Source organism: Hevea brasiliensis, chromosome 1 (genome assembly GCF_030052815.1).
Source record: "Hevea brasiliensis isolate MT/VB/25A 57/8 chromosome 1, ASM3005281v1, whole genome shotgun sequence".
NCBI lineage: Eukaryota > Viridiplantae > Streptophyta > Magnoliopsida > Malpighiales > Euphorbiaceae > Hevea > Hevea brasiliensis.
The window spans coordinates 108,066,960-108,082,668 of record NC_079493.1 but is presented as its reverse complement, the minus strand read 5'-3'; the positions used below and the strand labels follow the sequence as shown (position 1 = coordinate 108,082,668).

Here is a 15,709-nt window from a genome sequence, read left to right as displayed (position 1 = left end):
CAGTCCATTACAAAGAGGCCAAACCATACCCTTGAAGAAATCCTAACGCAAACGGGTAGAGAACTCGAATAGTAGGACCCGTCTTCCTCAGGTACTACTGGTGCTGTTGTCTTGGGATCAAGTGGCAACACAGACCATTTTTAAGGTCAAAAGAATCACTTGCAAACTAAGGCACACCAAGAACAGCATGGTAGCAAAGAGTTCAAGTGAAACCAGAAGAGAACAGGCCATGGGGCTGAAGAAACATGAGGACTCAAACTTCCATCCGCAAATGGAAAAAGAAATAGATTTTAGGAGGAAGTAGAGCCTATAATGGCCTCTCAGTCTCTTGTAGCCAGAGGGCAGCAGCACCCATTCAGCCAGCACTTTCAACCCTTGGAATGTCTACTCCCTTTACATCGCAACTGGACAGAAGTTGCCAGCCTGCATGCAGCCGGTTCTTCTCCATCTTTGCACCGAAATGATCCACATAAAAACACAAAACAGAACAACAAACAACTACCAAAATAAACCACCTTAGATCCCTCAAAAACCCTCACTTAAAAGTTTAAATTGGGACCCCAAAACCATGCCAAAGCTATATACAAACCCTACCCAGAGGGGTAGGGTTCGACCCACAAGACTAAGCAGGGAGAGAGGAGCCTCCCCTGCCCAGAAGAGGCAAGCGGAATCCGATGTCAACGGTAAGAAACTGGAGCTCAACCCTAAAAGAAAGGAAGAGACGAAAGACTCTCTTTCTAAAACGAGAGAAATTCTTATGCCAGCAGATTCCAGAGTTTCAATTGTAGTTTTAAGATATGACTTGGCTTAAATTTCACTAAAGTTAGAAAAAAGCGGCCACAATACTCGAGCAAATATGGTGTTCAATTCGTTATGTGTAAAGAGCAAAAGTCATAAATTCTGAGTATTTCTACTTTACAGTTGAATCAACAATTATTGCTAAGTAAAGATAAAGGAAATGCTTCATAAACTTAAGCACAAATCAAAATAGCATAGTCCAAGTCAGGTCATAAACTTAAGCACAAATCAAAATAGCATAGTGCAAGTCAGGTCATAACTTGGCCGACATCCTTTCAAAGGACTTTCAAGAGCATCTCAATAGGTAACTATTAATGCTTATAGGTAACTATTATTTATGCCTCAAATTAAGGTGGTGCTTGTATTAGAGTTTGGGGTAGTTCATGGAGGTTTCATATCTAACAGCAACTCCAAACCCATTTGATAAACGTACAAATAGCTGTTAGTTGATTGCCTAAGCCTATGTTTGGAAATTTTGTTAGAAAGGAAAGAAAATAAAGGTGAAGAAAATAAGGAAAATAAAAGATATGTAAAATTTATTTTTCCCTCTTTGTTTGGATATTAAAAGAAAAAAACTAATTATAGGTTAAAAGTATTCTAGCATGTGATTGACAATTATTTTGAGGACTAGTAAACCATTCGATTGGCTATGGTGTTGGTTTTAGGAGTGTTTGGTTCATCTGTTGGATGTAGTTGATAACTGATAGACACCTAAACAGGTGAACTATTTGATATGTTTAAAAAAAAATAAACTGATAGTTGATGGGTAGCTAATATGAAACCCACTGCAGTTTGTATCAACTCTATTTTTAGAGCTATTTCTCATCATCTGATAGCTAATTTGATTTGATTTTTTATTTTGACCATATCATCCCGTTTTATTTAACTCAAAAATTAATATTATTAATATTTTTATATTTTTTATTTATAATTTTAACATTTTAATTAACGCATTTAAAATATTTTTTATTAATAACATAAAATATAAAATATTTATTTATATCTAAAAACTTAAAATTCATTATAAATTTTTTCTTTATCAACAATAATAATTACAATATTATTTTATTTATATTTTTAAAATTATTTAATTATTTTTTAAAAAAATTAATTATTTTCTTATTTTAATAATAAAATAAATGATATAATATAATAGATTAATAATTATATATGTATTTTAATAATATAATAAATGATATAATAAATTAATTTAATAATTGTATATTTAAGTTAATAATAAAATAATACAATATAACATAATATAATAAATTTATAATTTTATATTTCTTTTAATAATAAAATAAATTATATAATATATACTCTTATTAGCCATTTCACATATATATAGTTTTACCAAACACTTAACATAAATCAACCATCATCAGCTACCAGCTAACAATAACAACTATCATCTAACAGTTATTAGCTATATTTAACGGTTCAATCAAACATGCTCTTAGTTAGTCGGTTGTCTAAGTCTACATTTGAAAACTTACATTTGAAAACTTAGTTAGAAAGAAAATAAAAGAGCAAGTAATGTAAAAATTATTTTCTTTTCTTTACTTGGATATCAAGGAGAAAAATAAGAGGGGAAAGTAACTTTTTAAACAGTAAAATATTTATTTTATCTTTTTTATTTGAAATTAAAATAAATAATTATAAAGATAAGAAAGTACTCTTATGCATTTTCCATACTCTCTCTCCAAAATGAGTGACAATATCCATTTGTTATTATTCATCCTTTTTTTAAAATTTTTTCTCATTTTTAAATAAGAAAATAGAGAAAATATTTTTATTTTTTTATAATTTTCTTTTTTTCCTTTATTTTTCTCTAATTCAAACGCAGCCTAACAGTCACGCATGGGGTATGACCAAAGAAGTGCAATAATATTCGATAATAATAATAATAATAATAATAATAATAATAATAATAATAATAGTTTTTTCTTGGGTCAAGCTTGGATTTATTCTCCAACTCCAAACGTCCACGATTCCGCACGGTCAGGTTTTAGGCTCAAACTAGAATTGTTTTCAACTTTCAGGGGTTGATTTATTAAAAAAAAAATTAATAGAAAAAAGGAAAAGGTGAGTGGAATTGTATTGAACATAAACCTCATTTTTCTTATAGAGTATATCCATTAATCGAATAAAGATGAGATTTTAATTTATTTTTAAGTGATATAATTGTTTGAGAGTTGATTATGGATAAATTATAAATTCTTTATTCATAATAAAAATTTTGTTATTAAAGTATTTCTTCTAAATTTTTAAAAATTGATTGATAGAGGATAAACAGAAAATAAAAAATTCTTGGGAAAAGCATGTCAAAAATCTCTCTCGCCATAGCAATATAAGTCCAGAAGTGACAAGTACGAAGGAAAAAAGAAAAAAAATCATACCCATTTTTCAAAAGGAAATCATCTAGTGGAAAGAGATTCAAATAGAATAGTGTAATTTTATAATTGAATAATTTTTTATTTAACATAATTATTTATAATAAAATTATGCTAATTGAATAATGATTTATTTTCATATTCAATCTATATTTTGTTATTTATATTTTAAAGCTCCACGAGTAGTTGACCTTGAGCTACAGCGAGAAGGCTAGAAAGACAAAAAATGGAGATTAATCTCTTCTCATCTTCTTTAATCTCTCTACTTCTACTCTTTAGCTTCCTCAATATAATCCAAGCCTCAAAATTCTCCATCAAAGAAGCCACAGTGAAGGAAATCCAGCTCGCTTTTGTTCAAAACAAGCTAACCTCCAAACAACTAGTCAGATTCTACTTGGAACAAATCCAAACCCTCAATCCTCTACTTCACGGTGTTGTGGAGATCAATCCAGACGCATTAGAACAAGCAGAGAAAGCTGATCAAGAGAGAGAGAAGAATCAGGGCCGCCAATCGTTGGGGGAGCTGCATGGGATTCCTGTGCTGCTCAAGGACAGTATAGGAACGAAGGATAGGTTGAACACGACGTGCGGGTCGTACGCGCTGCTTGGGTCGGAGGTGGCGCGTGATGCTGGGGTGGTGGAAAGGTTGAGAAGCGCCGGGGCTGTGATTTTAGGGAAGGCGAGTCAGTCGGAGTGGTATGCGGTTAGGTCGCTGAAGATTCCCGATGCTTGGAGTGCTAGAGCCGGTCAAGGCGTGGTTAGTTTTTTTTTTTTTTTTTTTTTTTGAGTGAATCACTATTTTGTTTTATCATTTTTATTGTTTACTAATTAATTTATGTATTTTAATTTTTTAATTAAAAAGAATTTATGTATTTTAATAATTGCATTAATCCGTTTTTAAATTTAATTGTTAATTAATTTTTTTTGTTAATTTATTGTTAATGCAGAACCCATACGTAGAAAGGGGAAATCCATGTGGTTCAAGCAGTGGATCAGCAATATCCGTAGCTGCAAACATGGTAGCAGTGTCACTGGGGACTGAAACTGATGGCTCTATCATTTGCCCAGCTGATCTCAACTCTGTTGTTGGGCTGAAGCCAACTGTTGGACTCACAAGCCGTGCTGGTGTCATTCCAGTCTCTCCTCGCCAGGACACAATTGGGTAAACTAGATATCTGTCACAAAGTTTTATGATTCTATTTTACCAAAATGTAATGGAGCCAAAAGGTTTATTTTCTTAATTTGTTGTTGTGTTAGTAAAGCTTAATTTTATTTACCATGAAAATGCAGGCCAATATGCCGGACAGTGTCGGATGCAGTTTATGTGCTTGATGCAATTGTTGGTTTTGATCCAAGAGACACCAAAGCAACAAAGGAAGCTGCTAAGTTTATACCTGCAGGTGGCTATAAACAGTTTCTAAAAGATGATGGACTCAAAGATAAGAGACTGGGAGTGGTGAGAATTCCATTTTCGGGCTTTGTCAATGATTCAACTGTGCTGTCAACCTTCAATAACCATCTGGAAGTGTTCAGGTACTTTTTAAACAGAGGTCATATCCATTCTTTTTGTATGATCTCATGTACTATGGGACAAACGGCTGTTAAACTACCAATTCAATAGCAGGGTAGAGGAACCATATTTATAATTGACAGCATTGACACCCAATAACAAGCGGGAAAATTTTACTTAGGCTTGGTTCCTCATGGATTCAATACGCAAATATTTTACATTTGAGTCACAGCATGTATATTATGTCTTTGAATCCACAGTTATCAGGTGTAGATAAGAATTTCACATCACAAACATTAATTAGCATAACCATTATAGCTTCATAAATAAAAATTTGACACTTTTCAATCACTACTTGTATGCTGCTTAGATTTTTCCATGGAAATTTGTAGGCAAGGAGGTGCAACTGTGTTGGATAATCTGCAAATACTGAATATTGATGTAATTATGGATCCCAATCAAAGTGGTGAAGAAATGGTACTGCTAGCTGAGTTCAAGCTGACAATTAATCAATACCTTCAAGAACTTGTCAAATCTCCTGTGAGATCACTGGCAGACATCATCACTTTCAACAACAATAATCCTGATCTGGTATGTGTGAATTCTGAATTTCTCTGTTAAGTGCAGGGTTTGATATGAGATGACAAATTCAGCCATTTTGCAGGAAGACATGAAACAGTATGGTCAGGATCTGTTGATTGCCTCAGAAATGACAAATGGGCTTGGAAAGGAAGAAAATAAGGCAGTGAAGTTTATGAAAAAACTATCTAAAAAAGGTTTTGAGAAAATGATGAAAGAGTACAAGTTAGATGCTATGGTGACACTTGGTTGGACTGCTTCTACAGTTCTAGCCATTGGAGGTTACCCTGCAATTACTGTCCCTGCTGGCTATGGAAGCAATGGAATGCCATTTGGGATCTTTTTTGGGGGTTTGAAAGGCATGGAACCCAAGTTGATTGAGGTTGCTTATGCTTTTGAGCAGGCTACTTCGTCACGCAGACCTCCTTTTTCATCTAAATTGGACTTGGATGAAAATCTCTTCTGAAATGTGGAATGCTAGCTCGGTGCATGTCAATTAATGGAGAACTTATTTATTACAAATAACAAATACACTCTAATTATTGATTATGAGAAAACTCACATAATTTCATCATGTTCAACAATTATAATAAAGCTGTTATATTTATAATAATTGTATTTTAAAATTTTTTCAGTGTTACCCTTGTCTCGCATCAGTCAAATAAGAGAGGTTCTTGGGACATATAAGCGAGTGTGTTGCACACCCTATCAAGTGCATTTTTTAGGGAGGGTAATAACCATGTAACAAGTGGTATCAGAGTCAACTAGTAATGATCTGATCTCACGCCAAACGCCTCAACGAGACCGAGGTAGGCAGGATGGGTCAGCCGTGACGAGGGCATCATAAGCTTGGGCGGGGGAGAATGTTATGTTCGTCCCGCATCGGTCAAATAAGAGGGGTTCTTTGGGCATATAAGCGGGTGTGCTGCATACCCCATCAGTTGCATCTTTTGAAGAGAGGGTAATGACCCTGTGACACCAGTAACAACAATTAACAATATTTTTTTCTTATGTTCAAAAATTACAACAAAAAAAATTTTTTAATAAATTTAATTAATTTCATGAAATAGTCAAGCTTATGTTTAAGATTATTTAATACTATATATCACAAATTTTGATAATATTATTATATGATTTTTATTTATTTATAAATAATTCTAATTATTATTTCTTTATTTGATGCAATAAAAACTTCAAAATCTCAACATAAAAATGATTTCATTATTATTGAATTAGAGCTTATTAGTAAGTTATTCTAATTAATTAAATAAATAAGAATTTAATATCATAGTTTAAATAGTTCCTATTTTAATTAGAATAGTTGTCTTTATTTAGCACTAATTTTGTTTTATTTAGATTAACATACTTTTACTATAAATAAGCTTTATGGAACATTAAATATATTTGAACATTTAATATATTTCTCATAGGTCAAATCATCCTCCAATTTTTAATTCTACAACATTCTAATATTGCAGAGACTAAACTATTTAAATGGAGATTCAACTTTTCATTGACTTTTATTGTGGCTATAAATTTTAAGTTAATTTTTAAAAATTAGTCATTAAATTTTAAATTTTACAATTAAGGTATTTCAAATCTAATTATATAAATAAATTAATATGTAACACGATATTATATTGATTGGAGTAATTTGTATGATTATTAACTCTAATTTTGTTATTTGATAAAATGTTCAATTTAGCTCCTGTTTTTTTGAGGAAATTCAATTTAGCCCATTTTCAATTTTTGTCAAAATTAATTCAAAATTTTCAATTTAAACTCAATTTAGTCTAAAAATTAAAATTTATATGCTAAATTTTTTAATTTCTTGATTTAAATGAAAATAAAAAAGTTTAATTTTTCAATTTTAAAATTAAATTTCTTGATTTAAGTATAAAAATTAAGAAGCTTAATTTCTTGATTTTTTTTATTTTTAAACTAAACTGAACTCAAATTGAAACTTTTAAATTAAATTTAAAAAAATTAAAAGTAAATTAAATTAAAATTTTTCAATAATTACAGATATGAAATTGAGATTTAAGCCATAGTTATTTTTTATTTTAAAACTTTTTTGCCAATATACCCAAAGGATGCTTACTCCCATGATATTGGTGTTAGTGATAATGGGTGGATTAGTGGCAGATCGCTTTCTTCTCTGCTCTATTGGAAAGAAGCTATATAAATTTAAATAAATTAAATTTAAATGAATTTAAAATAAATTAAAATGAGTTTTAATAATTTAAAATAAAATTTAACAAAATTTAAAAAAATTTAAATATTATAATTGTTAGTTGTGTTCGGGATTATCGCGGATATGCTATGTTGTCCTACTCGCACTGCAGCCTTCATTGCTCCCATAAGAAACGAGAACGAAGAAGTAAAAGACAAACCAAAGGAAAATGGCAGTGGGGGTCAGCCATCCAGCTTCTCTCCTTCTACCACTGTTCATCTCACTTTTGCTCACCATCAACAGCAAAGCATTCACCATAGAAGAGGCAACCATTAACGACATTCAGCAGGCCTTCACCCAAAACAAGCTCACAGCAACAGAATTGGTAGACTTCTACATAACCCAAATCAAAACCCTAAATCCCCTGCTTCGCAGTGTCATAGAAGTTAACCCTGATGCCTGGTATCAAGCTGAAAAGCCCGATGAGGAAAGGATGAACAATCAATACCGTACATCCTTGGGAGACTTACATGGAATTCCGGTGCTGCTTAAGGACACCTTAGCCCCCAAGGATAAAATGAACATGACGGTGGGGTAGTACACTTTGTTGGGATCGGTGGTTCCTCGAGATACGACGGTGGCGGAGAGGTTGAGAAGTGCAGGAGCGGTGATATTGGGGAAAGCTAGCCTGAGCAAGTGGTATAATTTTCGTTCTTTGGGCCATATTCCCTGTGGCTGGTGTGCTAGAGCCAGACAAGGAGCGATAGAGATATCTAATTCCATTTCTTAAATGCATTTGATTCATTGCGGTGGAAATTGATTCATCATTTGGTATTTAGTTACTAGCCTCCTTTAAGATTCATTTGTCTAAAAATCATTTGATTGTTAGGGAAAAAAAAAATCAATAGTAACAGAGTTTGGTTCACAGATAAAAGATAACAATGAAGGGAGGATGGTTTTGAAAGAAATACTAATAGTTTGCTAGTTAAAAAAATTAAGTTGGTAATCTTTAAAAATTCATGACATACCTCAATTAGTGAAATTCACAATATTAGTTTGAAACTATTGATATTTTATTGTTTAACATTTAACCATTACTTCTTATAATTTGTAGTTTATTTTTAACAAAATTTCTCTTCCACTAATTCAAGAATGGAAAATCATGGAAATATAATAGGTTATATTTTCATTATAAGTTTAATACAACTCACTAAAAGCAGCTCATTAGACTAATTTGGGGAAGAAGAAGTCTTAGGTCATTTTTTTTTTTTAATTAAGGTTTGAAGTTAACATGTTAAATAAAAAGTTGTTGAAGCAAAGTTTCTCATCATTAATGACTATTTCTCACATCATTAGAAAATAAGGTAAGTGCATTAAATATAAAGGTTTGGATAATCTTATCCCTTTTGAGTTAAATTTAAGAATTGAGTTAGGCTAGTTCATTTCCTTAAGATGGTATGTAGTCCCAAGAGTAGTCCAAGAGGGGGGGTTGGGGGGTGTGTGGTCTTGAATTGGACTTCTAACAAATTTTTGGTCATTGCTTAAAACCTTATGAAAAATTATGGTTTTGTTCAGCTAGGTTCCTAAGTGTAGTGATGCTATGCAATGATATACTTTCAAGTAAAAGCAAATTTGAATCACAACACACTAAGGCAACTTAACACAAATTGATTTTCATCAAATCACAACCTATACTCCAAATGTGCCTAGTTTGGATATTAACAACTAATCAAAACAAGACACTTAAAATATGTAAATCAAATATGCACAAATTTAACTTTAATTCTAATTAAGGCAACTCAAGGCATGAATATCTTCAATCACTTGATTCAATCAACTCAACACATATACATATATCAATTTAATCAAAGATATCTGAAGGTGTTTAACAAACACAATATAAAATAATATATTGCAACAAGTAAAGGGAGTATGGTTTAGAAGATTGAACACAAGAGGTTTTTATAGTGGTTTAGCCAACAAGCCTACATTCACTCTCTCAAAGATCATTTTGAGTCTTCACTCCACTAAATGCTCTTTTCAATGGTAAGAGTCAAAGCCTTTTACATCCACAAGACTTCCCAAGGTGCTTGCAAACTTCTATAAGTGTTATCCCAAACACTCAACTAACTTCAAGCTTCAATAGGTGCTTGAACAACCCTCACAAATAGCATTTAAGATTATTTTCACTCCATCTCACTCAATAAAACAGATTCTATGAAGAAGAGAAGAATATATTTGCTAATATAGCTCAAAAACTCATTAAAACACTTGAATGAAAACAATAAATGTTTTGCAGGAGAAGAGAGCAATTCTAAGCCTTCATTAAGTGTAAATTGGTGTACATTAAGTGCTTACATAGTCTCTTTTGAAATCATAATGTTTAAAATCAACAACCTATATCTAAGCCTTTGATATCTCTTTAATGCAGCTTGGAAGGCAATCTTCTTGTCTTCCTTTGGCTTTGATTCATGATTCATCTTGTATTAGCTTTGAGAACCATCCATATAAATGAGCTAACCACAAGTCCTTTCTTTTCTTTGAGCCTGAAGAACAATACACAACTTAGAGAAAATGTTAGATTAATTTTAGCTGAGTTTTTGTATCATCAAAATCTATACTCATTTTGAGCTTATGGGGCCAACATAGTATTAGAGTCGACTCTTGTCTCAATCATAGATATTCAGTCATGCATACTTTACTCTTCAAATTTTCATGCCTAGGTGTGAAGAAGTTATTGTCTCACATTTCACATTGATAGGGAGTGTGTTGCCTTACATTGGCTAAATATAAGGCAAGGGTATTGAATATAAAAAAAGACTTGAGTAATCATCCCTTCTTAAATTAGCTTCTGGATTGAGTTTGACGTAATTCATTTTAATGGCATCCAACAACCTTTCTCTCATGAGAAAGGAAAGTGAAAATGTAACACCCTAGGCAAATCCCACATCGACAAAACACGGGAGAGATGCTGGGTTTATAAGTTGATGGTTCGTAACTCCTAGTGACGCGTTTTAAAACCGTGAGGGCTTCGGCCCAGAGCGGACAATATCACTAGTGGGTCAGGCCATTACATTTGTGGTATCAGAGCCGCTCCGCGTGCAACCTTGAACGATGGTGGGGCAAACCTCAGCGAGGACGCTGAGTCCCATAAGGGGGGTGGATTGTAACACCCTAGGCAAATCCCACATCGACAAAACATGGGAGAGATGCTGGGTTTATAAGTTGATGGTTCGTAACTCCTAGTGACGCGTTTTAAAACCGTGAGGGCTTCGGTCCAGAGCGGACAATATCACTAGTGGGCCGGGCCGTTACATTTGCTAAATGTGACGCCCCTTACCCGTCTATTGTATAGCCGAGCAAGAAGTGCCACATTCGGTGCCGGAGCACCCTATCTTGTCTTGTCATGTCTATTGTAAATTTTAATGTCCTTTAAATCAGGTAATTTAAGTGTAGAATTTTTTTTTTATATCTTATTTTTGTGGAGACCCGAACAGATCCTCCTCTGTTTTATTAGCATCTGGCGGGTTCCACTATCACCTGTTAACATATTCATAGTCATCTCACATATTTCCATATCATTTTCTCTTTTATCATATCATTCACAACTATTTATGAGATCTCAAAATAAAGTGTCATCTATTGCATTCATATTGAAATTCATAGATAATAAATTATAAGTTTTCATTTCAAGTCCAAAATAAAATACATCATAAACTAGTAATTACATCATGACTAGACATAATGAACCAAAATACTAGTCTACACATGGGCCCTACCAAAATACAAAAGACTGGTGAGGTGACTCTGATCGGTGGCAGATCTGGTCGGAACTCTGTCCAAATACTACTGTGGCGACTGCTGATCTTCAGTACCTACGCGATGGAAAACCAACGCGCTAAGCATAACGCTTAGTGGTGTATAATTTATAATAACAATAATTAAACAATTGAATTAATATTTACAAATCATAAATTCTGGGTCTTTTACATTTTTTTATTACACTTTGGAAACAATTAAAATTATTGGGATCTTTCCTGTTTACTTATTGTATATTCAATATTAATTAATTATTATCAATGCCCAAGAAACCTATAATAAATTATAAAAGCTGGATACACGGGAGTATACGGGTTAGACAGCCATATGTCTACCCTGTATGCATCATCGGGCCACGAGGCCGGTATCGCACGAGACATTGTCGAGCTTGTAAAGCCGAAATAAAGTAGGCACAATGGCGATAAGTAGGAATATAGCCTGTAGAACAATCATATCAGACATATATTGTCAGTTCATGATTTGCTCTATAAGCAGTACTGCTATCTGTGGTCCCTAATTGGTATACCAATTTATCCAAACTAAATAAATAAGTCTAGGTATACTATGGGCAATTAAACATTTTTAATTATTTTAGCACTATTCACTGTTACTATTTTCTAGTATTGTTCATTGGTACCATTAATTTCATATTAATGGGACATTAGTCCCAATTTACATATTTATATCATTTTTAATATTTAATTATCCTTATGAGTATTTTAATTATCATATATAGCATTTTTCCCATGAACCTTTCTTTAGGTTTATGTTGATGTGTTATCTTTATCTAGGAATTTGACTAGGTTAGGATGTCTATTTAGTCACACTTCCTTCATAACAATTGTTCCTCTATGTTTAAACTTGAATTTCAGTTTTTGAATCACTGAATTTGGAGTTATAGAACTCAAGTTATGGTCAAAATACCATAACTGGTCCCTTTGCCTCTAAGCTGTCCAGAATTTACAATTTCTAGTCAATAAACTTTGACCAGTCATTTGATCATTTTATTGTCATTTTTAGACTTAGGTTCCTTCACAAGATATGTTCCTCTATGTCTTAGGGACTCCCAGGTACAATTTAATAATTTTTCAACCTTGGTATAGTGAGTTATGGTCAATGTATTAACCTGGACTCTCAGTCCTATAAGGGCAAAAATCAACTTCAGGGCAGTATGTTTGACTCTCTTTTTAGGGTCTTTACACTTAGAATTTGGCAAATGTGTCTAAATCAATATTGTATCCCTAAGTATCATGTTTCTAGATCATATTGGCAAATCTCAAATGGAATTTCCTAGTGGGAGTTATGGCCAAATGAACACACAGGTATCAAATGGCATTCTGGGTTCAACTTAACATTTTCTAGATTTCAATTCCTAACTTTGGCTAATATTTTCCCTAGGATGCAATGGTTTCTAGAGCTTGGTCAAAACATAAAAATTGTTGTGCTATGTCTTATAAAACTTTTGGCACTAGTTTCACTCAATTTGCAGCTTTGGAGACCAAGTTATGGCATTTTTGCCAAAACTGGTCAAGCATACCAAAGGAACAGTATTTTGGACAATTTCTGGGTTGGCAGTTTTAGTGACTCAACTTTTGCTAACAATTTGATTTGGTTAAAAGCAAAACTGGGTTAAGTGGTCTTCATGAAAAGTGTAGCCCTATGTCTAAACTTTCCATTGGTAAAATTTTAGGTCATTTGGACCAGTATAGAGAGAGTTATGACCAAATGAATATGTACTGTTCATTTGGTCATTTTTTGGGTTGGCAGTTTCAGTGACCCAACTTGTGCTAATAATTTGAATTGGTTAAAGGCAAAACTGGGTTAAGTGGTCTTCATGAAAAGTGTAGCCCTATGTCTAAACTTTCTATGGGTGAAATTTTAGGTCATTTGGACCAGTATATAGAGAGTTATGACCAAATGAACACGTACTGTTCATTTGGTCATTTCCTGGGTTGGGTTGCAGGGTAATCCGAATTTAGGCAGAATTTAGGTCAAGTTTTGGACAGAATTTGGGCATGGTTTCTTCATCGAATATGGGCTATTTTGGGTCTAGTTTCACCCTCAATTAGCCTCATACCAATTGGGGTCACACAATTTTATTTATGACCTAAAATGTGTACTGCCCTCAACAACACAACCTGCAGAAAATAACACTTCCAATAATTCATTTCTCCTCCAACTTCCTTGCTTCAATTTGACATTCAAGGCAATTCTAAATATCATCAACACATCTCAACAATCCCAATTGCATGGTATAATACAAAAATACCAAAGTTAGGCCAAACCCTAACTAACAATTTCAACCTCATAAAATCTTAATGTAAATTAACTTCTAATACTTATAAATGCATCAACCAACATCATTAAATCACTTTATATACATCATAGTCATCAAAAACCATCACTCACCATGGGTACCAAAAATTCACTCCCCTCATAACTCACCTATTTCTTTTAGTTTCTTACAAATTTCACTTCATTTTAACCTTAACTCAAGGATTAATAAAGGAAGGAAGGAAGATTAGGCACTAACCTCTTGGGTAACTTGTTAAACTTCAACTTTTCTTCTTCTTTTCACTATCAATGGCTTCCTTATGGAGTGGGCTAAATTTTTAATGAAGGGGTCTATGGGTTTTGGTGAGGAGGAAGCTTGGAAAATCAAGCTTTAGGGAAGACAAAAATGGAGGGAGAGAGCTCCCATGGTGGACGGCAAGGAGAGAGAGAGAGAGAGAGAGAAGAGGGAAGAAGAAGATGGTTGGTGGGGTTTTGTCTCTTGTGGGTATTTATATATATACATTTATGTGTACTTTATTGTTTTTAAATTTCATAAATCTATTTCCTTTCTTTTCTTTTCTTTCCTTTTTTTTTTCTTTTCTTCTTCTTTCTCTTCTCATTTTTCAAATTCAAATTCATAAATTTAATTTATGTTATTTATTTTATTTCCTAATTTTAATTTGACATTTATGTCAAAATTCACTTCTATGGGTGAAATGACCAAAATGCCCTTCATGGTGCATATCGGGTTATTTTTATTATTTTTGTACCAAATAAATAAATTCTCTAAATTTTATTTTATTTTCTCAAAATTTTTCCTACATTTTTTTTAATATTTATTTCATTAATTTATGCCTCCTCACTATAGTTTAAGTGTAGTTCCAGACATTTTAATTGTCCGAACAGACATTAGTCATCAGAACAGTAAAATGTACGGACTACCTTTGGTGAGGACGTTACAATTCTTCCCCTCTAAATAAAATTTCGTCCTCGAAATTTACACAGTATAATTAATCGAGGGACCGCTATCTCCTTGTCTTTTCACCTTTTTGTGTTATAATACTTTACTTTTTTTTTTTTAGTCTGTCTTATTAATCCTTATTCTACAATCTTATTCTTATCTCGATTTACTATTGAAAATACGTAGCTCTACACAATAGTCCCATGTCGGTATTGTAATCTGCAGCTTACAGCACAAATATCAAGAGCATTGCATAGTTACCACGGTATATCCCAATAGAATAACTCTTTTTTTTTTTCCAATCAGTTCTGTACTCATATTCTTTCATCTCATATACAGCCTCCTTCTCATTTCCATCTATTATCTTTAACACGATCATTTTCGGTTGATAATCTATAATCACCTGGTGACCTAAAGGGTTGGTGACAAGGATGTCATCTTCTGACCCATCTATCAGTATCCTCTTTCAACAGGAGGTACAATGCATATATAGGGGTGAACATAGTTAGGGTCTATCAATACATACTTAAAGGTATTATAATTAGGAAATATACCTCTGATAACGTCTACCGGATTTGGCTCCTCTCGAGCCATAGCGTACACGCGGGATGCTACTTTAGCCTCAGGGTGTTCTATAGTCTTAGAAGCTCTCTGTGATGTACCAGCTATCTCTGGTCTCATCGGTCTTCTACCCCTCTGTACTATAGGGGCAGACTTCTGAGTTTGTGGTGGAGCTATGGGAGCACTCCTCCATGGGCAATCTCTCAAAAAAAATGCTCTATGGACTCACATCTGAAACATCCACCAGTTAGAAATCTACACTTTCCTCTGTGGTTCTTCCTACAATGTGTACAAACTGGCATCGGGGTTGATCTCCGTGCTATAAGACCCGCAAAATTGTCAATTGATACACTCATCTGACCTCCTCTCCTCGGGGTAAATAGGAACCTCTGCCTCTGTTCTCTGCTCTGAATCTGACCCTCAGACCCCCTGGGTCTCTTGCTCTCTGTAGCAACTACGTTGGACTGGCCAGGTCCACCCTCTCTTGCGCTGCCTGTCCCTCCTGAACTGCTCATCATTTGTAACTCTCTCTACTGGGGTCCTATATACTGGCTGGGGAGGTGGTGGCATAGCTCTGGTGACCTGACAGAGCAATTGAGTCATTTGCTCTAGGAAGGCTTGCTGTGTCCTTACTAAAGTAC

At 33.5% G+C, this 15,709-nt stretch overlaps 1 protein-coding gene and 1 pseudogene across 1 annotated transcript; both read left to right on the top strand.

Moving 5' to 3' along the window:
- Positions 1–3,362: 3,362 nt before the first annotated feature.
- LOC110664019 (probable amidase At4g34880) lies at positions 3,363–5,893 on the top strand. Its single transcript, XM_021823539.2, has 5 exons — positions 3,363–3,948; positions 4,139–4,353; positions 4,482–4,724; positions 5,094–5,292; positions 5,366–5,893. The coding sequence occupies exons 1-5, from the start codon at positions 3,418–3,420 to the stop codon at positions 5,744–5,746; spliced, it is 1,569 nt and encodes a 522-aa protein (XP_021679231.2). The 5' UTR covers positions 3,363–3,417; the 3' UTR covers positions 5,747–5,893.
- Positions 5,894–7,624: 1,731 nt separating this feature from the next.
- Positions 7,625–8,373, top strand: LOC110664037 (probable amidase At4g34880; annotated as a pseudogene).
- The last annotated feature ends 7,336 nt before the right edge of the window (positions 8,374–15,709 follow it).

Bases quoted from the DNA above. Each gene is read 5' to 3' on its own strand.
- LOC110664019 (XM_021823539.2), top strand. From the start codon at position 3,418: ATGGAGATTAATCTCTTCTCATCTTCTTTAATCTCTCTACTTCTACTC. The intron at 4,354-4,481 runs GTAAACTAGATA...ATGAAAATGCAG, and splicing joins CCTCGCCAGGACACAATTGG to GCCAATATGCCGGACAGTGT. The intron at 5,293-5,365 runs GTATGTGTGAAT...GCCATTTTGCAG, and splicing joins ACAACAATAATCCTGATCTG to GAAGACATGAAACAGTATGG.